Source organism: Phalaenopsis equestris, unplaced genomic scaffold, assembly GCF_001263595.1.
Source record: "Phalaenopsis equestris unplaced genomic scaffold, ASM126359v1 Scaffold198032, whole genome shotgun sequence".
Taxonomy (NCBI): domain Eukaryota; kingdom Viridiplantae; phylum Streptophyta; class Magnoliopsida; order Asparagales; family Orchidaceae; genus Phalaenopsis; species Phalaenopsis equestris.
In genome coordinates, this window is record NW_018217972.1 from 94672 (window position 1) to 122415 (window position 27744).

The 27744-nt window shown below is 34.3% G+C and overlaps 1 protein-coding gene across 9 annotated transcripts in view; it reads left to right on the forward strand.

The window, feature by feature from the left end:
- The first annotated feature begins 214 nt into the window (after positions 1 to 214).
- The window catches only part of LOC110035535 (pentatricopeptide repeat-containing protein At5g62370), a 36878-nt gene continuing 9348 nt past the window's right edge, over positions 215 to 27744 (forward strand). For 5 of the 9 annotated variants that reach the window (XM_020739770.1, XM_020739769.1, XM_020739772.1 and 2 more), the window contains exons 1-4: positions 215 to 3528; positions 3627 to 3675; positions 15016 to 15232; positions 16034 to 16109. In XM_020739770.1, coding sequence (XP_020595429.1) covers positions 374 to 3427 — 3054 coding nt within the window. In that variant the 5' untranslated portion in view covers positions 215 to 373 and the 3' untranslated portion in view covers positions 3428 to 3528; positions 3627 to 3675; positions 15016 to 15232; positions 16034 to 16109. Of the gene's footprint in view, positions 3529 to 3626; positions 3676 to 15015; positions 15306 to 16033; positions 16110 to 23540; positions 23633 to 25294; positions 25397 to 27744 lie in introns of all 9 variants that reach the window. The other 4 variants (XM_020739775.1, XM_020739776.1, XM_020739773.1 and 1 more) reach the window with 4 other exon arrangements.

Here is a 27744-nt window from a genome sequence, read left to right on the forward strand (position 1 = left end):
TATAGTGAAAACTTTGCATGCTATTTGGTATATTCCGGTTTTCACTATACTTAACTATATATTGTTATTCCAATAATATAGTGAAAATCGGAATATACCGAATAACATTGTCCAAATTAAGTAATGCAGGATAAGTGAATAAAACGTCATTTTTAAATATTCCGATAATACAATGAAGCTGAACCTTTGGAGTAAAATATTTTTCGAGTAAACCCTGCGTTAAGAGCAAAATCCTCTTCCCATTAAAACCCACTCGTCGGAGGAATCAGTGCGCCGCCGCTGTTTGCAGCGTTCCGCGACTGCGGCGTTTGGAGCGTGCAACAATGTCACATCTTCCCGCACTTGTTATTCTAGTTCTTCCGTCACCATTCTAATGATACCATTGAGAAGGTGCAAATTCCCATCTTTTTATCAGTTTCATCTTTCCCACCCCTCAAGAATTCCAAGTCTCACTCTTTCTGCGATGAACGCATGCGCTCGTTCAGCCGCATACCCTTCCCCATCATCTCCCGGCGAAACTGTCTCCGATCTCGCAGCTTACCGCCTCTCTCTTCTCGCAGGTCTTGCCCGCCGCGGTTTGCTCTCTGCCGCTCACAACGTTAGCCAACGCATCATAATTTCTTCGTCCTCGCTGGAAGCTGCTGCCGCCTTGAGCTATGCTATCTCTCTCGGCCTTCCCATTGACCTTGGTCGGCTCCTCCGTTCTCTCATAACCGCCGGCCAGCTTCATAAGGCCGATGTCCTCTTCAATCATAGCAGCAAAGACAAAGTTTCCATGGATTCCGCTGTGCTGAATTCTATGATTGAGTGCTACTGCAAGCTTTGGAAGCTTGACGTGGCCGAAACTTATTTGGACGAACTGGTGAAAATCGGATGTTTGCCGACCGCGAGGGCTTACGTTGCTGTGCTTCGCGCGCGCTGTGGAAAGGGAAAGTACATGGACGCTTTCAATCTCTTTTGTGCGATAGCTGCTCAAGAAGGACTACTTCCACCTTTGTCAGTCTACAATGCCATGATCTTTGGTTTGTGCTCCATTGGTTGCTTGGACCATGCCCGCTTCATGTTTGATTTTATGTTTAACTTGGGCTTACCGCTCTCTCCACGGTCATATAAGGCTTTAGTGTATGGACTTTCCAAGGCAAGTCGAGTTTTGGAGGCCGAGAATTTATGCAACAAAATGGAATCACGTGGATTTTGGTTGGACTGCACATTGTGCACTTCGCTTATAAATGGGTACCAGAAGGAAGGTAGGATGGAATTGGCTTTGAAGATTTTCAACAGAATGCAAGAGATGAGCTGGTGCCAGCCTGATACATATGCATATAATACCATTATCCATGGAGTTTTGAAGCTTGGCCATCTTGATTCAGCATGGAAACTCTTCAACCAGATGGTGGAGAGAGGCTTGAAACGGAATGTAGTCACCTATTGCATGATGATAAACTGGCACAGCAAAAACAGACGCGTGGACCAAGCAATGGAGCTTTTGAAGGAGATGTATGAGTCCGGTTTACCTCCTAATTTGCAGTGTTACACAGTTCTGGTTACTTCACTTTGCATGGAAAGGAGAATGGTTGAGGCGGAGCAGTTGTTTGATAAGATGTTGGACAGTGGTATTGTTCCAGACCATGTGATGTTTTCCGTGCTTATGAAGAATCTACCCCGAGGTCATCGGCCCATGGTGATTAAGAAAACTTTGCATGCTATTGCTGACTGGAAGATTGACTTGTCGAGAGTCTCTAACATTTCTTCCTGCAATGAAGGCTTCAAAGGGGAAATTGAAGTTTTGCTGGACGAGATAATGAAAAGTGATGTATTTCCTGTTCATTTGATTTTTAATGTTTTGCTTTGTGTCTTTTGTACAGAGGGAAACATTGATTTAGCTTGCAATTTTATGGAAACAATGGTTAGTTGGGGTTATGAGCCTTCAATCTCTACTTACAATTTCTTGTTAAGGTGCATGTCCAAAGAGGGTCATTTGGAAGATGCTGGTTCGCGTGTTAGCCTCCTTGTGCACCATCAAGGTGTGCCGTCTAGTTTGACTGCTTACTCCATTAAAATTAATGCACTTTGCAAGAATGGGCAGGTAGATTTGGCACTTGAACAACTTGATGAAATGATACAGAAAGGCTTTGATCCTACTGTTTCTATTTATGATTCAATAATTGGTTCCTTGTGCAGAGCAGGAAGAATAAGGAAGGCTGACATGACCTTCAATAACATGCTTAAAGCTGGGGTTAATCCTGATGAGGTTGTGTATGCCACACTTATCAACGGTCATTGTGTTCTGGGAAGAGCTGTTAGGGCTTGTCATCTATTTGATCAGATGATGCAACGGGGGTTGTTGCCTAGTTCTCGTGCTTATAGTGCACTTATAAATGGTTTGATTAAGAAAAACATGTATAAGAATGCTTGCCATTATCTAGATAGGATGTTAGAGGATGGTTTTGTTCCAGATACTGTTCTTTACACCATGCTTGTTAATCAATTTTTGAGGAAAGGAGAGGTTGGTTTAGCCTTGTATATATTTGATCTGATGGTTAGGAATCAGATTGAACCTGATCTTGTTGCATATGGATCTCTGATATGTGGACTTTGTGGACACAAAAGTGGTGCCAGAAATCTCTCATTAACCAGAAAACTCAAGAAGACAAGACACATTGTTTATAGATTGGAATCTAGAGGAAAACATACATCCCGAATGCTTCAAAGTAAAAGGCTATCTTCCATGTCCATAACAGAAAAGGTCAATTTCGCATTGGAAAAAGTGCAGGATCTTGTATATAGAGGGTTGGTGCCAGATTTGCACATCTATAATGGTATAATTAATGGACTTTGTGGATGTAATAGGATAGAAGATGCTTATAATCATATTGCTGATATGCATAACCATGGCATTGCTGCCAATCAGGTGACCTATACTATTCTTATGAAGGCTTTTATTAGATCTGGTGATATTAATTGTGCAACTTGGTTATTCAATCAGATGAGTTCCAATGGCTGTATTCCTGATAAAATGTCATACAATACATTGATTGTGGGCTTTTGCATAACCGGTAGAGTGATTGAGGGATTATCACTTGTTCATGGGATGCAGAAGAGAGGTCTCCTTCCAAACAAGATTTTATACGACCAATTACTTAAATTCATTGTTCCTTGTTGTCCTAGCAATCTAGCCATCCTACTTCTAGAAGAGATGATCTCACATAATCATGTGCCACATTCTAGTAACTATAATAAATTACTTTGGGTGCTTTCCACAAAGGCTAATTTATTGGAAATTCGCAGGGTTTATAATCTTATTCTTAAATTAGGAAGAATACCAGATGAGACCACAAAGAAGCAACTTTTGAAAATATGCCATAGCAAAGGAGAATTCAACATGGCTTTGAAAATAATGGAGAACATGCCCATTAATAATGACTAAATTTTGATTTTCTGGTGAGTGGTACAAAGCTTCTTAGGTATGCATGAGGTTTCTATGACTCCACGCCATTTCTTAAATAGTTTGTGTTCTTCCATTGAGAGGTACTTATTTAATCACTTGAGCCTCATTTTGAATAATTTACTAAACTTTTGTAACTTGAAATTGATTACTTCTCATTTTTGTGACGTGCTTAATGAAGGTGTCATCTCTTTCCAAAGATGCTTGTGTTCTGAAGAACGGCTTGGGAGGTAAAGTTTGATAGAATGCTATTAGAAGGACAAATGCTAATTTTTATTACTTCCTGGGTGTTATGATCTCTCCTTTAATTCAAAGGATTAGATCAAATTGGTGCCTTTAAATTTAAGCATTTAAAATGCTAGTGTAAAAAATATTTGAATCAATTCTTTATCTAGTTTGCGTAAATTTGCTTTAAATAAATAAAAAGTAGAACTAGAGTATTATTTTTTCGTTCTATTAAGGTTGGCCCATTCATTTCAACGAATGTTGGACAATGCGCTACAAAAACATTAATCAAAAGTTAAATTACCTTTTAGCTACATTCATTCCCACTGACTTTTGACTACCTTCAGTATTAGTTATTCAAATATTTTAATGAAGAGTGTTAGATGTGCATGGAGATTTTAGTTCATCCTTTTATAGGATTGTAGTATCTTTGTCACACACACAAGAATTGAACTTTCCGCCTTTTGTTGATCCATACAAACTCTAGATTGTTTGAACCAAAAACTCATACCAAGTTTGGATCATTTTTCAAACCTGCTCGAATTCATTTCTAGTTAGTCTTGACCTGGCTATTTTGTGAAATAAGTTCACAAAAAATCAATCCTGATTTCAGCTGATTAATTATCTCATTTTGCTCGATTTTATCTAAAATTAGATTTTATATTCAAGCCTTTTTAGAGCTGAATCACCAGCATTTCATTGTTGAATCCCAGTTGTTTGGAATGCCCCTGTGAATGCTCTTTCTCTATTCTTTCAGGGCGAGCTGTACATGAGTTGTTAAATATAATTTGTTCAAATAAAAAATTTATAACTTCTAACCATATTACCATTGATCTTTTTTTTTTCTCAATAAACCTTCCTCATTCCTTCTATTCTCTCATCTTATTACGGCATTTTATACCCTTCATATTACATACTTTCACCATGTTATTGTATCATTTCTCACTTTATTTTTCCTAATTTAACACATCTTATTCATTTCCACCATATTCATCATGGAAATGGAAATGCACAAAATGTTACTAAATATCCTTTGAATAACCATATAAGAAGAGAAATTGATTACACTCAGGGCCTCTTTTCATGGTGCAAGCATTAATTCTTTCTAGTTGTTTGCTATCTGCAAAATTGTAGTTATATATTCAATTTTAGAAGACTATTATTTTGACTTGCAGCCATAATTTATTGAGTTCATGCTGTTAGTTTTTTAATAATTTTTAACTTCTTTGCCTTCTGTTTTCTTTATTGCTTTTGAAGATATGTGTATTTTCTTGACCCACATGAAATTGTAGCATGCTTCAAACTTTGTTTTGTATGGATCAAAATTTACTCTTGACATTCAGGCTACCAGGAACTCAACTAGGGTAAATCATTGAGAGCTTTGAAATGATTGTTATTTATGGCCATACCTTTGGCTTATATAAAAAAGTCTATAAGTTTTGAACTAATCAATTGCATTTATACAACAACAACAACAACAATCCGTTATCCCACTAAGTGGTGTCGGCTACATGAATCCTTTCTCTCCATTGTGTCCTATTGAGTGTCATATTTTCATTTATTTTTAATAAATTAAGATAATTTTTTATGCAATACGCCCTAGTCTTTTTAGGTCTATCTCGACCTTTCTTAACATAAGTCGACTCTAAAACATCTACTCTTCTAACTGGATCATTAGATGGTTGATGTTTAATGTGACCAAACCATCTAATACGACTCTCTCTAATCTTGTCCGCCACTAGAGCTACACCAACCTATTCACAGATACATTCATTTTGCATTTTGTCTCTAAGTTTCAAGCAACTTATCCACCTAAGTATTCTGATCTCATCAACACTTAATTTTATGCTTCTCTTTTAAAGGCCAACATTTTGCACCATAATGCCCTACAAGTCTCACCATCATCTTATAAAATTTTCTTTTTAGTTTAAGCGGTACTTTTCTATCACACAATAGGCCCAATGTATTCCTTCACTTCAACTGACCAACTTGAATTCTACTAATAACATCCCCATCTTTATCACCGTCACATTGAACGATAGACCTGAGATATCTAAAACGTTCACACCTTTTAATTATTTGATCACCCTTAGTTACAATTTTGTCACTAGATCTACTACTGCTAAAATTATATTCCATGTATTCAGTTTTAGATCTACTCAAATGAAGGCCTTTAGACTCTAATGCAGACCTCCGTAATTCAAGTTTTTCTTGAACTCTTTCTATAGTCTTATCCAAGAGAAGTATATCATCATCGGAAAGCATACACGACGTTACATCCTCCTATAAATGCTCAGTAAGAGCATAAATAAAGCAAAAAAAAAGGGCTTAAAGTAGATCCCTGATGTAATTCAACTGAAATAGAAAAATACTTTGTTGATCATCTTTCTGTTCGAACACAAGTAACAACTCTAGTATGCATAGCTTTAATGACTTGAATATAAGTCAGCAATACCTTTCTTTTCTAGAACTCTCCAATGAACTTCTCTTGAGACCTTATCATAAGCTTTTTTCTAAATTAATAAAAATCCATATGCAGATCCTCCTTACTCTCTCTGTATTTCTCCATCAAACTTCTCAATAGCTGCTGAACTCAAGCGACTCTGCCGGGTAGCTCTATGTGCCTAGCTGGTGCTCTCTTGTGTAGTTTAGCTTGGTTGGGGATCTTACTAGCGGTATTCTATAAGAGAGAACGACGAGCGAGTTGTCTGGACCAAGGGAGTAAATAGTTGACCATATAAGTCAAAAAGAATTTCTTGCAGTCATATTACTCTATCTGAAAAGAATTCATTAATGAGAAGACTAGTTTCTCAAAGAAAAAAGTACCCTAGCCTATTCTCTCTTCTTAAGATGAACTTCATTTCTCATTCAATTTGTTTTCCATTAATGAATTTGAGATTGAAGAGTACTACTATTCTTTCTATCTAGAATCTATTAGTCTGAGATTTCTATATCTACCATTCTTTGGAGTAGATCTTTTTGTTCTGTTGAATGTTGACTCGTGGAGCTATCAGCTGATATCTCTAAAGATTGAACGGAGGATGGTCTTCTATTTAGAAGAAAGAGGATGGATTGGTCTGAATGTTATGGTTGCTTGCCTACAGATGCGACTTTCAAATCTGGTTTCTTTCCCCTTTCAAAGAAAGAAAATGGGAATTGTTGACAGAGTGTACAAGCTTGACTTAAGCGAAGATTCCAATCAGTCTTATTTTAGATAAGGTTATGCCCTTAGTTGGAGAAGTTTTGACAGTTTCTCAGTTCTAATAGCTCACCACATTTTAGCTTGACAGAAGAAGCTAATCATTTTCAATGTCAGTTGTAATGCATTAAGGGCATATTACACCCTCAGGAAACAGACAGACACCGACAACAAGAAAGAAAGCTACCATCACACCTAAACCAACTGCATTAAACACTGGGCCAGTAGCAGGTATTGAGATTTTGGAAAAAGGTACCTCCGTCCCCATGACCGACTCCACCAATGCAGAAACGTCGTGACTTTCAAGTAAAATGTATAACTTTCATTGTAGACTTGCTCGACATAATTCATTCTGATTATGAGAAATCTTTGTGTCACGTCTTAAATTATGTTCAATTACTCTCTCCATAATTTTAATGTATGACACATTAACTTAATTTCTCTATAATTTGCACACTATTGTGCATACCCTTTATTTTTAAAAATGGGGGCCAAATTACTCTTCATCCATTCCTAAGGAATCGTTTTAGTTTTTAAAATAATATTAAAAGGTTTAGTGAACCAATAAACTCTCAAATCTCTTAAATATTTTCACACTTCAATTGAAATATCATCATGTCCTTATCTTTCACCATTCGTTTTCTTTAGTCTCATCAACTTCTTTTTTACTCATGCGAGGTAAAAATAAAAAGTTTTATTATTATTAATGATATTAAGATCACGAAGGTTTCACGAATATATAGTCGCTCCTCACTCCTCCCTCTCGGCCCAAAATCCTTACGTGAACCCCTTCTTCGGTCCGTCGCCGGCTGACCTCGTCGGCGACTAAGGAGTTGAGATAGGATCGTGGCATTGGCTCGACCGCTCGGATTTCTGGTTTGACCACTCAATTTTTTTGTGTGGTTTCTCGATTATCTTGCTTGTTTGCTTGATTTCTTGCTTGGTTGCTCGGTATTTTTTATTAATTGCTTGTTTTCTTGCTTGGTTTCTCAATTTCTTTGCTTTGTTATCCTGTTTTCCTTGATTGGAATTTATATATATATATATGTATGTATATATATATATATATATGTATATATATATATATATATAATATATATACATACATATATATATATATATTTGTTTTTTTATTGTTTCAGCAATGTTTTTGTAAGGTAAGGTATTATTTCTTCAGGGGAGAATGAGGGGTTACTTGAAGCGCTGTTCTATGGGTTTTTCCTTCCCATTTTCCTTCGGTGATCTTCGATTTTCTTTGTCTCCTTCGTATGGCTTTCACTTATCGTGAAACCGCTCTGTCTTTTCGAGACATTGTCGCCGGGCATCCTCAAGATTAAGGAAATGTTGTTTTTCCATCCTCTTCTAAAGATCAACTTGTAGATAGCTCATCATCGAGTTTACTCAAAAATTATGCTTGGAAAAATGGTAAGCTGATCGTTATTCTTTTAGAAGAGGATACCAATGTACTGGTTGAACCTCTGAAATTCATATTGGTAGTCGCTCACCCTAAAATGGAGGTTTTTAAGAAATTTTTTTCTGAACTTAAAATTGCTGGTACATAGAGCCTAGGTCTTCTTGATGGTACGCATCTTATGATTAAACTTGAAAGAGAGGAAGATTACACTTCTGTTTTTTCATAAAAGGTTTTACTTATTGAAAAGTATTATATGAAGATCTTAAAATGGACCCCTGAATTTAACCCTAGGGAGGAATCTCCTAATATTCCTGTCTGGATTAAATTCTCTGGTTTAAAACTTCATCTGTATAACATGAAATTTTTTTATTCTCTGGCGTCTATTTTTGGCTATCCTCTTAAGGTGGATAATGCTACCTTCAATTGCTCAAGACCCTCGGTGGCCAGAGTTTAGGTGGAATAGGATGTCACTGATAAATTTTAGGATACGGTTTGGATTAGTAATACTGTTAATAGGTATTGGCAACCAGTTGAATTGGAATTTGTACCGAACTATTGTACTCATTGTAGAATGTTTGATCATCTTCATATTTCTTGTTACAGTGCTCATCCGAAGTTACGAAAGAATAGATAAACTGTTTCTGTTGTTGGCGGTGGGAGGACCCAATGATTTAAAAACAAATATAGCAATGTGGCTGAAGAGATTCAAACTGGTAATGATGCCTTGGGTAAGAAAGCAGATGAGGATATCATTGTTAACAATAATGACTATTATTTCGAATGATGCTAGTATTACTATTGCTACTGATTTAAATGCTAGACAAATTACTGATGACGTTATTGAGGTCCAAAATGTCCGGGAATCGGTGAATGTCGTGGTTTAAAGCAGCAACGGTAATGATCTCACATTGTCTAATCTTGTTCTCGATTGTACTAATCATGTTTTTGCTGAAGGTACGAGTAATCTAAATAAGAAATTGACTGAAAAATTAATTCAATTTAGAGCTGATTTTCATAAGGATAGGAAGCTTATCCAATCCAATAAAAAGAAAATCGAAGGTATCCGGGAATTAGGATATGTTAATTCGGAGGCAGCTTTGGCTCAAAGTTGTGGTAAGGAAAGGAAAATTATTTTGAGGTCCCCTCTAGAATGACTAGAGGGAGAAAGTTAGTTTTTAATGATTAAGTGTATGGTTTGGAACATTAGAGGTATTGCTGATGTCGATATCTCTAATAGACTTGTTAATATAATCAAATCTCATAAGTTAGCCTTTTTTGGTATTCTTAAACCATTGGTGGCTTCTCATAATAATTAGAAGTTTTTGAAGTTTTTCAAGAATTTCAAATCTTTTGCTAACATTAATAATAAAAATTAGTTTTTGTGGCTTGATTTTGTTAAAGTGGACGTGCTTATTAATGATAAGTAGTTTCTCCATTTAAAGATTTTTATTGGTAATATTTCCTTTTTTGCTACTATTGTGATGCTGGTTGTAACTGATAATATAATTGATAATCTTTGTGTAATGAGATTTTAATGTCATTTCTTCTGTTGCTGAGAACAAGGGAGGTAAGTATCCCAACCAAAGTCTTATTAATGATTTTATTGATGCTTTATTGGAGACTGGTCTTTTTAACCTTGGCTATATGGGTAATCCTTTTACTTGGTATAGGGGTAAGATGTTTAAAAGGCTGGATAGGTTTCTTGGTAATGAACTTTGGATGTTAGCTTATCCTTTTTTATTTTGTCACTCACATGCCTGTTTGTTGCTCTGATCATGCACCTATTTTTATTTCTTTTAATCCAAATAATAGACCTTGGGTATATCAATTCAGATTTTTAAATATGTGGATGTTGCATGATTCTTTTTTACGTTTTGTTAAAGATAATTGGTTTTGCGATGTTGTGGCTAACAAATGTTAAAGATTATGGCTTTTATCGAAAACTCTGGCTTCTAAACTAAGAGTAATTTCTACTGTTCTAATGGGGTTTCTATTATAAAGAAGAATTGGATTCAAGACTTCAGTGGTTATGCTAAGGATGATCTTCTTATGGTTTATTTGGGTTTCAATTTAGATAAAGGCAAAAGGAAAGTGAATTTGTTTGATAATATTATTGATAAAATCAGGAAGATGATTCTTTCTTGGGGAAATCTTCTTCTCTTTTATGGTGGCCATGTGACGTTACTTAAAAGTATTCTTACTTCTATTACTTTATGTTTTATGAAAATGCCTTTAATTGTTTGTAATTAGTTGGAAGATATCTTTTAACAAGTTCTTATGGGCTGGTAAAGACACTAAACTTCATTGGATGAGGTGGAAACATATGTGCAAGCGCACGAGTAAAGGTGGTCTTGGTTTTCGTTTTCTTATGGATACTATGAATATCAGTAATATGAAGTTGTGGATGAATTTTCGTTTTGGCACTTCTCTTTGGGCTAAAATGACGAGAAAGTAATATTATGAGGATGTGCATCCTTTGACTATGACGAGTAAAATTGTGGATTCTTTTTTCTGGAAATGTATGCTTAATGTTGCTAAATGTATTGAACCTTATCTTTGTTGGGATATTGGGGAGGGAGTTTGCAGTTTTTGGTGTGATAATTGGATTGGGAAGGGTTCTTTAGCTGATTGTTATGGGGGCTCTTTTGATATTAATCTGCGAGTTATGGATATGTGCAATGAGAAAGAATGGAACCTTACTCAACTTGATAATATGGTGGTAAGGAGGATTATGTTTTTATTGCTAAAATTCGTATCACTATGGGTCAGGACAAGGTGAAGCTTAAAGGGAGGATGGGTATATCCGCTTCAAAATTTTTTTCTAATTCTATCAGTTATTCTAATGGTAAGGATATTCAGTGGGCTTGAAATGCTTTGGTTAAACCTACTCAATCCTTCTTCTTTTGAAGACTTTTACATAAGATTGTGCTTTCGGATGATATTTTAAAGTTTAAAGGTTTGTGGTTCCCTTCTATTTGTTATATTTGTAAGAACCATGAAGAAAATTTCGATCATTTTTTTGTTGTTGTTCTCGTAGTGTTGAATTGTGGGATATGGTTTTTGTCTTATTCGACTTTCATGGTATTAGGCTCCAGTGTAATTATATTATTGGTTTGATTAATTTTTGGAAGAAGGAAGGTTCTATCTTTTTCAGATATATTCCTTGGTATATTTGGATTGCTCGTAATAAATGCAAATACGAAGGTATGGTGTTCTCCATTTATAAATGTTTCTATCAAATTAAAGGTTTTGTTTTGTAAAATGTTGAAGTTTGGAAAGTTTTATCACTCCTGTAGTTCGAGTATTAAGTGTATGTTAAGTAAACTTAACATTGCTTTGTTTCGTTAAGCTACTTCTGCTATTCAGTTGATTCGGTGGAAAGTTCCTGAAATTGGTTGCATTAAAATTAATACGGATGATAGTTGGTCTCTTCTGCAGCGGGTATGGGAGGTAATTGCGGAGATTTTACTGGACATGGTATTATTTGATTTTCGGCTCTTGTAATTGCTTCCACCTCGACTGAAGCAGAAGCTGAAACTGTGATTTATGGTCTGAAGCTGGCGGTAAGGTGTGGTTGGACTAAAATAGCCATTGAAATGGATTCTATTGATTTATGGCTTTTTGTTGTAGGAAAAAAGATTATCCTTGGAATCTTATCATTCATTTGAAAACTTAAGGATGGTATTCAGGTCAGTTGGCTCTTTATTCATCGAGAAGGCAATAAATGTGTGGATTGGGCAGCGAAGCAAGGTTTGAAGACTCAAAGAGTGGTTTTTTCTAATGTGTTGCCTTCGGTCCTTGCTTGTTTGGTTAGGGTTGATATGCTTGATACTCCTTCTATTCGTGTGGTTTAGTGTGTTATTTTATTTTTTTTTTTTGTGGATTTTTTGTGGCTTCAAGTACTAAGTTTTTTTTTTATTTGTTAAGTGAGTTGTGTTGGTTTTTCTTTCTTTTGGGTTTAGAGGTACTTTTGGCCACTTCCTTGTAATCCTTTTTTTGATGGAATAAATTAGAGCCATATAATGCTCTGTATTAAAAAAATATTAAGATCACTAAAGTTAATCGTATTTTTAGAAACTTCATTGAAAATTTTTTCAAAATATCTCACCCACCTATGTTGAACTTCTTCCTCTAAGAAAAAAACTTTTGATTTTTCATCTTTAATATATTTTATTTTTCTTTTCTCTTTGTTAGGCTAGTTATACATATATTTTTCATCATTTTTAGCATTTAATCTATTATAAGGACCACTGCCAAATTCTTTGCGTCACAATAGACTCCCAACAAGCCACCTTTCTATAAGCTTTTGCATTCAAATCAAATTTTATAACAAAATTTTTTATATTTTATCTTTTCTTTTACATTATTATTCATCTACCACCTATTTTTATTTATAAATTTTTTTTCTTTTGATTCTACATGTACATCTTTTACCACATATTTAATAGTATCTATTACTTTATTCTAAGAACCTGCTTTTCATGAATATCCCAAATCTTAAAATCTTGAAGTTTACTCATAAAAATTATTTTATCTGTCTTTTAGGTGTTCTCATTGAATTGTTTGACAATGTTTCATTGTATTTTTTATCTTCCAACTTCTTATCTTAAAATCCAGAATTAATAATTAATGTTGCGTACTTAAATTTTCACTTGGAACGATTTTACAATCATTTCATTCTCGACGATCATTTTTTCTTATAAGAAAATAATTAATTTGTGTTTTATTAGATTCATTTTTATAAGTAATAATATGTTCATCTCTTTTCTTACCTAAAGTATTAGCGATAATCATATCACATGCTAAAACAAAATCTAATATGATTCTACATTTTTCATTAATAATTCCAAAATTGTAGCCACCATGAATATTTCTAAAATCTTTTACCATTCTACTAACATGTTCATTTAAATCTCCTCTAATATAATTTTTTTCTTCAAGATGTATCATTTGTATTAATTTTTCTAGGTCTTTCTAAAATATTTCTTTTAAACCTATATCTAAACTTACTTAAGGTGCATAAGTACTTATAACATTAAAAATCTTAATATCAACAATAATTTTTATAACTCTATCTTAAATTCTATTAATTTTTACAACATTATCTTTCAAACTCTTATCTATAATTGCACCTGCACAATTTCTAGTGTGATATATCAAAGTTTAAAATATAAGCTATCAATCTCCTTAGTTTTTTCTCTAACCTATTTAGTTTCTTGAATGCATAATATCTTTATATTTGAATGAACTATAATATCTACTAAATCTATTAATTTACCAATGAAAGTACTTATATTCTAATATTTTATTCTGATATTAGTTTTATGGACTAACTTCTATACCCACATCCATCCAAGATGTGGGAACCTTTGTTTATTTGACACAACACTCATGCGTCAGTGTAGCAGCCCTTACACACTTTTAGTTGTATTCAGATGATACAACGCGTCGTTTCTAGGGGACGTCATAGTATTTACACAATAATTTAAAGGATTCATTGTATGATTTTCCGACAAAATTTACGCTGCTTGTCAACTATCTAACACAATCCTCCATTTCTTGCTTCTGGTGCTTGGGATCCAACAATGACAGCGCTTAATCAATTGCCTTTATAAATTAATTTATTAATCTGTAATAATCTTGCTATACTACTTCTTATTTTAACTCCAATTAGTGATGAAGCTTATTATGAATAAGCAATGAGTAATTATGGCTTTTATTTCAAATGTTCAACCATGGTAAAATATAAGCACGTACTTTGAGAATTGGATATTTTAGCATGACCTAACACAATGCTTTTGACTTTTATTTTGATAGTTGATGCAAGATGATGCTCAGGAACAGGATTTCTTAGTGCAATCACTATGATGCATTACATAATTCCATGCAAAAAAATGTCAAGGATTCACATATCACAAGTCAATAAAATCAACAACTTTATTTATTTGATTTCTAATAACTAATTGTACAGTTTAAAATCAATTGATAATGAATTGATTGAAATAATACAAGAACTTCAAAAAGAAATTAAAATTATATAAAATTAGTTGAGTGCAATTAATTAATTTTCACAATTTAGATTTTTGATGTGTCGCTTTTTGATCAAAATCAAGAGCACTGAATTAGCTGTACTTTAGAATTGCTAGTTGATCTAGGAATCTAGGAGATTATTTTGCACGCTATAGAAGATCTCCAAGTCCTCTTCTATTCCATGATGCACTAACTAACCCAATATGCTATGTTTGACCGATACTTTTTTGACTTCAGTATAGACTTTGATGCATGATGACTATTAATATGGAGAAATCAGCAAAAGTTTGGGTGCATTAGTGATAGATGCATTACAAAATTATAATTTGAATATATGGTCTTTACTTTATTAATACTTATCCATTCTTAAAATTAAGGTCAATCTCCAAAATTTAGAAAACTTATTTGCTTTCTGGTTTTTATATAATTTGATTTTCCATGAAATATAGAAGTTAGTTTTACGTTTCACGCCTTAAATTTAGGACTAGTGGTTTGAATTGAGTAATCTCTATCTTTTTTCTCATCAATTCTTATCCATTTGATGCTTCATATATGGTGATAATAGCTATTTTTATTTGTTCTTTTCCATTCTAGATACATTTTGATTTAAAGTTGAGTGATCTCTATTTGGGTGGACTAAGATGTGATCCCATCTGCTCTCCATCAGGCTAAAATCACAATTGTATCATGTTCTATATGCAGTGTTCCCGTCGTTTGCTTCCCTCACAGACTCTTGTACGCCTATTTTGTGTGATGCTTCATGAAGTAAAAGACACAACTCTATAACGAGCAATCCCACCCTATGTATAGCAGTGCTCCCGCCAGTCTTCACAAGAAACGGAAGATGCGATCCCGTCATCACCTTCCCCACTAGCTGAACTTGCGGCTCTATTGCAGGACGAAGCAGGAGGAGAAAGATGTGAGTTTCTACGCTTAGATCACATCGTGAACTTCCTTTTTTAGCAATCGTATCGGGAGATTCAATCATGAAGGTATCTCCTCGATGCTTCCTAGTTATTTTTCTCGCAGGAAACAACTATTTCTCACGCTAGCAACGATTCCATGGTGATCTTCCATAAATCGATGCTCTGATGTGAATTTGATACGATTCTTTGTAAAAATTAACACAAAGTTTCACAAAAATTAGGGCAACCATATATTTTATTTCACGAACACCAAATTAATTATTTTTTATTTCACAGAAAAAAAAGAAGAAGAGAGGTAGGCGATCTCTCCTACTTCCTATCATTCGAAAGGTAGGAAATCTCCCCCAAACCCTAACCCTAAGAACCGAAGACAACAATTCTCATGCATAACCCAAACCCTAAATATATTAGCCTTATTTATATCAAATAATAATAAATTTTAAATGATTAAATTACCCTTAGACTAATAAAGACTAAATTGCCTTTAGATGCCATCATAACCGATCGTGAAGCCATTAAATTGCAAGGCCTGATGCTGATGTTCAAGATGTTAAAATAGGATTTGTTGATGGCATAATCTATATTGTTAAGATGTGTGTATGTAAACTAGCATTGAAGGGATAAAAGTTATAGGATCCACCTCAAATAACCTACTTAATTTGATGAGCCATAAGCAAAAAATTGAGTTTAAATGAAGCTATTAGATATCTTTCTCTGTTTCTTGATGATACCTGCTTTTTAAATTATTCTTGATTGTTATAAATGCAATGATTATAAGCTTTCTTCATTTGCAGGCACTTATGCATGTTGGTGCTAACTTGACTTGGCTATGTTTATCCTTCTTATGACACACGTGCCATCATTCATAAGGTAAAATTATATCTATAAAACCTTTTATGTTATTTTTATTTCCTCAATTGCCAAATACTAGAATTTGGTTTTCAGATACAGTGAGGTCGAGAGCCTTTGAAGTCATCTCTTATTCAAAAATATATTTTATAGGTTCTGTATAAATAAACAACTAAATATTTATGGGTTTTTCTCAAAATGAATTTTATGATGCTATGTTTCTCATTCATTTAATTTTCAAAAACACATAAATGCTATCACTTAGTGTTTTATCCGAGTTGTCAATGTTGAGTAATTAGTTTCTTTGGTCATTATTTATATATTTTAATTTATTATGAGTTTACAGATTTATAGATTTTAGTGTTTAATTTATAGAGAGATGTTTATATTATCAAGATTTTAACAATGGAGATATATTTTTTTAAATATCACAATCAAAATTATCAATAAATGAATTGGGGTTAATGAGTAAAACAAAGAAGAAAGTCTAAATTAATATCATTAGTAGATTGAATCATTGAAAAAATAAAAGAATATATTTATAAAATCTCCTTTTAAATCCTGGGTTACTCATCCCTATTTGTGAGTATGTTCTAAATGTTTAAGGCTAAATTCGACAAATATACTTGCAAAGAGGACTTGTCAATCATATAATCATGATTTTTCTAAAGTTAATTTGGAAAAAAATCCTTTTTTTTTTCAGTTGGTTTGACAAGTACTCTAATTTGTTAGAGTATAGTATGTCTTAAGATAAATCATATTATTTGTGATACTATTTTTTAAAATATATATGATTGTGGAAAAGAGGATGGTGGAGTTTTTAATAGAAAATTAAAGATATATTTGAATTTATATTGGCAGCCCTATCAACGCTAATAATAATACATGACAAAATTATGAGGTATTAATGCAACAAAGTTAGGTTGTTAAATTTATTTAAAAAAAATTAATTTGATCGTGCTACAATTGAATATCATAGTCGACTAAATACTTTAATTAATTGTGTAAGGTTCCTGCTAAGATAAGAATTAAATTTTTGTGGGCTTAATGAGTCTGATAAATTTAAAATTAAAATATTTTTTTTGAACTTCTCTAATTTTTAATTGAACATAATGTAGATATAGATAATGTCATAATAAATAATGCCCCTGAAAATTTAAAAAAATATAGCTAATGAAATTTAAAAAGACATTATTAGATTTATATTCATTGCAATAACATGTTTTGTTATTGAATTGTTTTAAGATTATTTTTTTTTTGTTTAATTTTAGTTGGTGATTCTCGTAATATACCTGTAGAAGAAATAAATGATGATTTTGCTATGCTACGTGATTAAACAAGATTAAATTGTTTGACAAATTTTTTTGCATTGCGCATGTTCTTAGGTATATCTCTTAAAGAAATAATTGAGCAACTCTTATCAATCTATAGTTTAAATATTTTAAGATTGCATGATTAATATTATGATGGAGCAAGTAATATAAGAGAATAATTTAATAGGCTGGAGCATTTTTTTTAAATAAAAACAAATTTTCTCATTATATATATTATTTTTCACATCATATTTTTTATCTAAAAGATAAATTGGTTGTCTAAGGTTGTCACAGTCGTAGAGTTCAAGAAATAACAAATTTAATCATTTTAGAGTAGAAATATTCTATAGTATTATCATTATGCAATTTTAAGAGATGAATAATTGTTTTATACAAACATACAAAATTTCTTTTATATGTCGCTTACTTGAATCCAATTAATTCATTTAGGGGATTCGATAAAGATTAAGTTAATCAAATTAATGTATTTCTATCAAATTGATTTTACTTCAATAGATTTAATATTTTTTAATAATCAATTGAAAACTTATATTATGAATATGTGATTTAATGTACATTTTTCATCCTCATAAGATATTAGAAGCCTAGCTAAACAAATAATCCAAATTCAAAATGCTACATTATATCCTCTTATTTTCAAGCTATTGAAGCTAGCATTAAATTCTCATTGTTACTATAAGGTTGTAGATTTACATTATGCAGTATTTATCGAATCCGCCAAAGCTTGCGACGGAGGAGACGGAGATGGAGCGCGCGAGTAACGGTGGAGTAAATCTGCTAAATCCACCTCACAGTAGGATTTGATAAATTCGTATTTAGGTCGCAGAGAAGACGAAAAGGGCGGGAAAGAGGCGGAATGGGAGCGAGTTGGGTTTAACGGAGAGTTGAATTTAGTTTTTCTTTTTCTGGGTGTTAGTTTGGATTTAGGTGAAATCTATGGCTAAATTCTATTAAAAGTGTGCTACCAAACACCTCCTAAGTATTGAATTTCTATAGATCACTTGATAAATGATTTCTGTCACTTATATTAGATGGCATCGATAATGATATAATCATTTGTTAGAGTATAACCCAAGGTAAATCTTATTGATGCAAAGAGGGGATAAATACCAATTACAGGATCTACTAGTAAGGAAACAAATAAAAACAGAATAAAGGAAAAACGAAAGCAAATAAAAGCAATTAATACATATATCTGTATATTAATATTCTAATATTCTTAACTCCACCTCAAGTTGAAACATGGATGTCAGTTATGGTAAAGTTGGATTTGAAATCATTGAACAGTGGTCGAGGAAGATTCTTTGTGAGAATATCTCCACCTGCCCACCAAATGACACAAACAGAACACAAATTTCTCTAGACTCGAGCTTTTCCTCAATGAAGTGACGGTCAATGTCAACATGCTTGGTGTGATCATGCTGGACCGGGTTGTGAGCAAAGCTAATGACGGCTTTGTTATCACAGAACAACGTAGGGGGGCGGAGATTGTCATATGTATTTCGTGGAGCACGATGCTTAACTAGAGAGCTGCACAAATTTCCAGGGACATGGACCGAAATTCAACTTTCACACTGCTCCAAGCAACTACAAACTTCTTCTTGCTTTTCCACGTGACCATGCTTCCCCACACAAATGAATAGTATCCCCAGATAGATCACCGATCATGGAACAATCTCCGTCTGTGTAAACCGCAATAGAACGAGAGGTGTGGTTGGAAAAAACAAACCCGAGCCTGGTGTTCCTTTTAAATAGTGGAGAATCGGGTGGACAACTGGGAGGTAGTGCTTATAGGGATCATGCAATTGATTGACTATTCCAACTACGTGAATATCTCAGGGTGTGTATGGGAAATGTAGATGAGTTTCTTCATAAGGCGTTGGTAGTGAGTCTTATTTATAGGAACTACATTGGGAACATCAAGAAGTTTTTCATTGGGATCCATCGGGATAGCCACTGGATTGCACAAGAGAAGATTGTTCTCTGTTAAAATTTCAATCACATATTTCTGCTTTGACAAAAAAATACACTGAGATGGCCGTGGCCTACCACTATCTTTGTGAATTTCCCGAACCATGTCCGTGATGAATGCTTCAATCCATAAAAGAAATTTCACAGTTTACATACTTTCCCTGAGAGGCAGTGGAGTCAAAGCCTGAAGGAATGTATACCTCCTCTATAAGATCGTTATTCAGGAACACATTCCTGACATCAAGCTGGAATAAGGGCCAATCCATATTCATTGCAAGGGATAAAAGGACCTGAATAGCGTTTAATTTATCAATTAGAGCAAGCGTCTCTTCAACTTTGTAGGTTTGTGAGTACCCGTTGGTGACCAGTCGTACCTTTCTGTGTTCAAAGGATCAATTAACTTTAAACTGGATCCTAAAAATTCATCGACATCTCACTGTTTTTTTGCCCCGAGGAAGGTCAACAATGTCCCAAGTATGGTTTCGTTGAAGGGCATTCATCTCTTCCATGACGACAGTTTTACTTGCTGAGCCTGCTAAGGAAGCCTCAATAGTAGATAGGAGCTGATGATTGGTCAGGACCATAACAAATGCTATGTAGGTTGGTGATAATCTGCAAAGAGAGTTTTTCATGAGATAGTGAGAGCATGTCTGATTGTATACTTTACTAGAGGAATTGAATTTCTCATATGAAGTAGGAGCAGTGCTACGGATGTCGTTTGGAGGGTATTCAATGTCCAACAAGGTGTTAGAGAGCTGCAGAGTAGGTTCATCAGAGCGAGTAAGTCGAGTGTAGACACGGATAGTGAGAGGATGTGCCGGTGGGACCAAAGAGACAAAGGGCTTCTTGGTGATAGGAGAAGTGAGTGGAACTAAAGGAATAGAGGGTTCCTCAATTGTAGGTGATATGGGGCAAACATCCACAGGAGTAAGGTAAGGAACAATGTCCAAAAACTCTAGCTCCTCCTCACTGGAGGCCGATTTAGGAAAGCATGGAATACTTTCAAAAAAAGAGACATCCGCACTAACATAAACCTTATCCTGGTAGAGTCAAGGCACCGATACCCTTTTTAAGTGGTATAGTATCCGAGGAAAGTACATTTTATGGATATGGGATCAAGTTTACCCCGAGTTGGGTTTATGTTCTGAATAAAGGCTGTGCACCAAAAAATTTGGGATCTAAAGTGGAGAATACCTAATTGTTAAGAAAACATAATCTCAAGATGGTTAAAGGGATACGGAAGTAGTGAATTTTTTAAGGAATTCTATTGATGAGTTAAGTGATAGTAATAATGACATAATTCCAGAAATGTTTTTGGACATTATAGTGAAACATAATGTAGCGAGTAACGCCGAGGAGATGTTGGTTTTTTCTCTCAGCTGCCCCATTTTGTTGAGGAGTGTCGGTACATGATCTATCATGGAGGATGTGCTTACTTAACAAGAATTTTTCTAATATATAGTTAAAAAATTCATTGTCATTGTCAGTCCAAAGGATTTGAATAGGATTTTTGAATTGGGTCAAATGAAGGTATAAAAGTTTTGAAAATGAAGCAACTTCAGATTTATCTTTTAAAATATATATCCATGTCATCCGTTTATTGGTATAACTAGGAGTGCGAGATGGTCTCCATAAATCACTGCGAATGAGAAATGAGCAGAAAGTGTGTAATTGTGAGGTAGATAAGGAACACGATGATGTTTAGCTAATGGACATGTATCACATTTGAAATTAGAAGGATTTTTATTAATAAACATCAACAGATACAATTATTTTAGATACTGAAAATTAGAATGACCCAAACGACAATGTGACAATATCATATGACATTTAGTGGAATGAGAAAATTGTAACTACTGAGTGGTGTGTCCCGTTCTCCGTGCTTTTCTCTCGAAAGAAGTAAAGTCTATCAACCCGCTTAGCAGTTACAATCTTTCTCCCTGAATGACAATCATGAAAAACAGACATCAAAACAAAAATGAACAACATAATTAATGTCATATGTCAGTGTACTGACAAATAAAATGTTACACATCAACAGAGGTACGTGTAACAAAGATTCTAAGTTAGACCTATTGTTAAAACAACAGGCCCTTTACCAGCAATTGAATTTTGGGAACCATTAGTAATTTAATAGTATCTTATGACGAGAATGCATGAGAGCTTTCAGTCATGTGATATATGACACCTGAATCAATGATCTATGAACTAGAAGAGACAAAAGAGGTGAGTGTCATATGATTGGTACCTTGACAAACGTGGGAGGTCAGTAGGCCGAAAGAGAGCGGATTGGAGCCAAGCAGCTTGATTAGGCTTCATTTGACTTGTAAGAGAATTGGAGGATTCCAGATTCTTCTAAGTAAAGGTTGGTTGTACTGCGTTGGATTCAAATGTTGTAGCGAGACCCTTGACAGTGGAAGATTTAGCTGACGGTTTGGATGTAGGTTTTCTGTGGAGCTTCCAACATTTATCAGGAGTATGGTTGATTTTGTGACAGTAATCACAAGTTGGGTGACAAGCCTGAGGTTGATCACTATTAGAGACCAATGCGGATACTCCGGCAGACGGAGTGAGAACCAAGCATAACTAAGTCTCCGACTCTCTTCACGACGAATCTCAGTGAAAGTAGCTCGAGTGGAGGGAAGAGGATCTCGACCAAGAATACGGCTCCGAACTTCGTTAAGATCTTTATTAAGGCTTGCCAAAAAATTAGAACATGCGTTCCTTTTCTACAATTCTCAGGAATAGAGATAGGTAGGCTGGAGATTCCTAATTGTAGTCATAATACAGGTCGTATTCAATCCATAATACAACAAGATCATTGTAGTACTGGGTCACGGTCCTCGATCCTTGTTTTGATTCACAGATTTTCTTAGATACCTCATAGAGTTGGTGAAATTTCCTACATCTGATTAGGTATCACGGACTGTCGTATATATGATCGGTTAATCAAATTCTTTATGAATTTGATCAGTCATGACATATTCATGAAATTCTCCACTTCCCAACCTACATATGCTGGGCCAGTCTTTGGAGGTTCACTAATAACACAATTGAGATGACTGAATATGAACATGGATACAGATTGGGATTATTGGAGAAAGTTACCGTCATTTAGTTTATGGTTTGTAATTTAGAATTTCATTTTGTTTTCTTGTCCTCTAGTGTGTAGAGGAACGAAGGTTGGAATTGATCCTCCAATGGACTCAAGAACACTTTATGATGACCGCTCAGTGCTGGAGGAGTCTGTCGTGATTCTCGATTGAGCCAAACGAGATGTTAGGTTGTTGAGACATCATAAGGTTCTGGCTGCTAGAGGGAAGGGATATGGCCTCGTGCAGGGGTTCCTACTAGACTAGATCTTCTGGATAGTTGGAAGAATGCTCCAACGATCAGATCACATGTTCTGGAGAAGCATCAGTTGACTGGGAGGTTAACGGGACCTGGATAGGGACTTTGGTACATGCAGGGATTGCAATTGATGTTGTAGCTACAGTGCGGGACCTGGATAGGGACTTCGGTACGTGCATGGATTGCGCGTTGGTGGAGATGTTTCGTTTACACAGGAATTTCGCTCTATGTATTGCAGGGATCTAGCGGTTATATATTGGGCAGACTGGGTGGTTGGGATGATACAAGGAGACGGGACCTAGATGACTCGATTAGAGGAGACGAAAACCAGGAAACCTGGACTCACAATCGGCAGCAAGGAGAGCCTAGCAGCAGCTAGGTTAGGGCCATGACTCTGATATCATGTTAGAATAGAACCCAAGGTAGATCTTATTGAAGCAAAGTGGGGTATAAATACCCATTACAAGATCTACTAGTAAGGAAACAAATAAAAACAGAGGGAAAAAGGAAAGCAAATAAAAACGATTAATATAGAAGTCTATATATTAATATTTTAATATTCTAATACATTTAATAATTTAAGAATACGAAGACAAGGCATAATAAATTTTAAGTTTTGTTCTTTTAATCATGTATGTTATCTTTTATATTGAATAATTGTAATAAAAGATTTATTTAAACCACTAATGACTGTCTAAAGCTTGGTCAGAAAAAAGTTGAGGGAAAAAAAATTATTTCTGCTTTCACTTCGAAACATTTTTGGTTCCACAATTGAATCTCTATCTTCTATTATCAGGATTGAAGGAGCTTTTTGGAATTTCAAAGGAGGATTACATATTGATAGTTAGTTATGATTGTCGTTACTACTAAAAGACTTGCCTTTGTTAGGTAAACTTGTTGACTTTGCAAGCCCAAACCGCTTTTATATTAGAATTTTTACAGAGGCTTGTTTTAAATGTTTGGCAAACAATAACAATTTCAAAATTTTTTGATGTTCTTAAATTGAAAATGATGTGCAATTATCTTGTTATAGGTTTTCCTATTTATCAAAATTTTGGATGTTTTTAAATTGGAAATGACGCACAATTATCTTGTTATAGGTTTTCCTATTTATCAAAATTTTCTGCTTGTTTAGTTTATTTTGATTGATGTAGATGATGATGATACCTTTGAGAGCAAAATGTGCTCGCTAGTATTTTTATTGTCTTAATAGATTTAATTTACTATTACAAGTTTGCTTCTGCTTGTTTAGTTTATTTTCTTTCCTTTTCTACTGCCTCAGCATCCTTGCTATCCTGTAGTTGTTGCAGTAGTGATTACTGCTACTTTCTTCTACTTTAGTTTTATCTACTAGTCTCTAGGTTCTTATTGCATTAGCTATTACGCTTCTTTGTATGCGTGCTTTGCTTTTCAGCTACTTCGTATATCTCCCTTGTTCTTCACATTCGTTTAATTAGACTATTTTTTATTTTCACTTTCTACCGTAGCTAAGTCAGATGATCTGTTTTCTTAGTAAAGCCTATTGTTACCTGTCTGCCAATTGTTAGCCAATTTTATGCCATATTTACGAAAATTTTCAATTTATTTAATTTTTTTAGTTTTTTCGGTCATAAATAGGACCCTGGGGCATGTAATCTTATAATGAATTATCAAATAATTTTTTCTCTTCAACTTATGTGCTATTAGATTTTATTTTTTTGAGAGCGTTGCAAAATCCTAACAGCAACTATCACTTGGGGCTTCTTATTCTTTCAGGAAGCTTGAATCTTCAAGCTAGTGACTTCTATTCTTGTTCTCCCCTCTAATGTTAAATCAAGATCTTGCCAAATGGTTTCAATATTTAAACTTTCATTTTTATTGCTCGATTAATTGAAATAAAGCTCGGCTAGTTACAAAAGGACTCACATTGTTTTATGGAATTGACTATTTTTACGACTCCTCTCTACTTTCTAAATTTAGCTCTGTTAGAAATCTTATGTTAGTGGCCATCAGTCAAGAATGGTCTTTGCAGCAAATGGGACTGGGGTAATGCCTTCATCTATAGTGACTTATAAATGCTTTTTAAATGAAGCTGATTATGTTGCTCAGGAAGAGAATCACATGTCTACTCAAGAAGATTATTTATAGGTTTTAACTTCTTGAAATTTCTTATCAAGCTCGGTTCAAAAATTTCTGTGAAGTTCTTGACTAAGATTGGCCTTTATGATAGCATCATAGATTATTCCATCTTTGTTAGGCACACTTTAGACTCTTTTATTCTGATTGTTTATATTGATGACATCTTACTCAACAAGATTGAACAAAAACAAATTTATATGGTTAAACAAAACTTCTAATTTTGTTTTATCACTAAAGATCTAAAATGCCAAGTATTTATGGGGTGGTTGCTTTTACCTAAAGCAAAATGGGGGTTATCACTTTCTCTTGAGAAATATAAAATTGATCTTCTTGGCTGCAAACTTGCTAATACCACTACCCAGATTCTTGTTCTTTGATGGTTCATATTGATATTGAAGATTGATAAATGTTTATTTGTCTGGTTGTCTTTAGGTTTGAATTTTTTTCCTTGATAGAGCGGTGAGCCATCGCATACAAATTCTAAACTCGAAGCAGCGGGAGACTATTTTCTACGCATTCTTAGGCACATCAAAAGTACGTACTTAAATATCTAAGCATTTTCGGATGTTTGACTTAGCTAGATTTGTTCAATTGAAGAAGTTGACTGATAGATATTGAATTTTTGGGGGATAACCTAGTCGCATAGAACAACAATAAACAAAGTTATTTTGACAAGATCTAATATGAAGGTTGACAATGGATCTATGGCCATATTGCATATGAATGGTGTGGGCAAAGAATTTCTTCTTAGGGTTAGGATTTTCAATTACAAAACTTATGATTTTTAACTGTGATAATTGCGTTGCCGCCTATATTCCTAGCAACCCTATGTTATATAAAATAACTAAATAAATTGCAAATGATTGTCATTTCATTATGGATGTATTTTTTAAGAATGTTAAAAATGCATATAATAGTGGATCACATGAGGGCACCCACGGTTTAGGAAACTATAGGCCCACTGCTACATTTTTGGGGAGAAATTATTTTCCCTTAATTATCCATATTTGCATTTTTAGTTTCCTTTTCATGATGATTTGAACTTTCCTCCAATTTTAAGGGTTAGTATGAGCTGTGTATATATTTGTTATTTGCTTGTAGTAGTTGTATAAGAAAATAAAGAATTTTTTCCTCTAAGAAAGTTCCTTCTAAATTCCACATGGCAGTAAAGCTTGTAAATAAACCATAGCTCTCTTTCATTCTCCGGACTCTCTCCCTCCAACCACCAATCCCCGCAAACCTTCCATTGGATTCTCTCCTTGCCGCCGCCTTTCTATGGGTTTTCCTTTCTTGGTCTCTTGTAACAATCTTGAGAATTTTCTATGTTTAGTAGAAATCCTGCAATGTCGAAAGAAGATAGTTTCTCTTTTTATTGAAAATTTTGTGTCTGGGACAGATAGTTTCTCTCTGGTGCAAATCACGTGTCAGTAACAAGCAATCTCTCTCTCTAGTGGAAATATTGTCTGCGAGAGACGGTCCATCTCTGCAAGATATTTTGTGAACAAATAGTTGGTCCCTGGTGACACTACATCTTGGCGACACCTTATCATGAATTCTACTTCTTCTTTTCAAAATTTACCTCCGAACCTGAACTTAGGATGTTTGGCACTATTATTGGTTATCAACCAGAATTGGGTTTTACATCAGCTAGACATAAAAATGCATTTCTTAATGGGGATCTTGAGAAAGAAGTGTATATGGAGATATCTCCAGGATTAAAGAACAACACAAATAATCGGTTAATGCAAATTAAAGATATCATTATATGGTTGAAACAATCTCTCAGAGCATGGTTTGAACGGTTCACCAAGACTATTCTTGCCAATAGGTAATATCAGCGTTAGACTAATTACATTTTATTTATCAAATGAAATCAAGAAGGTGTGATAGCTATCTTTATTTATAAGTAAATGACATTGTACTTACATATAGTGATGTAAGGGAACTTGAAACAATAAAAAAAAATAATAGTTTTGGACTTAGAGATCAACTTGGAACTTTACGATACTTCTTGGGAATAAAAGTAGCTAGATCCAAAGAAGACATTATCATATCTGATAGAAAATATATCATTGACTTTTTAAAGGAGACAGGAGTGTTGAGGGTGCAATTCAACAAATACTCCTCTAAATCCTAATCAACGAGCATCAAAAGGAGAGAATAACACCCCAGTTGAAAAAGGGAGATATCAAAGGACTGTGGGGAAATTTATTTAAACATACAAGATCTGAAATTGCTTTTCTTGTCGGTTTAGTGAACTAACATATGAATGATCCAAATGAAAATCATTTAGAAGCGATCTTTTGAATCTTGTGGCACCTAAAGATGACTCAAGGATGTAGATTGATATTCAAGAAAATCGGGAACCATAATATTGAGATTTACACTGATGCTAGTTGGGTAGAATTGACTTACAAGATCTACCACGGATTACTGTTCATTTGTATGGGGGGTAACTTGGTTATTTGGAGAAGTAAAAATAAGTTGTGGCGGCAAGAAGTAGTGGATAATCTGAGTATCGTGTTCCAGCTCTAAGAATTTGTGAAGGGATGTGGCTAAAGAAATTACTGGTGGAACTATAAATGGAGAACAAAAGCACTATTAAGTTGTTTGGTGATAGTCAATCAACCATCAGTTTTTCAATGAATCTGGTATATTGTGATCGAGCCAAACATATAGAGATTGACAAACACTTCATCTCTGATAAGGACAATGGAGGGTGGTCCAGCTAAGCTATATCCTAACTCAGTACCAAATATCTGGCATTCTTAACAGGGATTTTCCTCGGCACCAGTTTAGTGATCTCAACAAGTCTTGGATGTATGACATATACAACCTAATTTTGTGGGGGGTGATGTTGATATTTATATAACCATAGATGA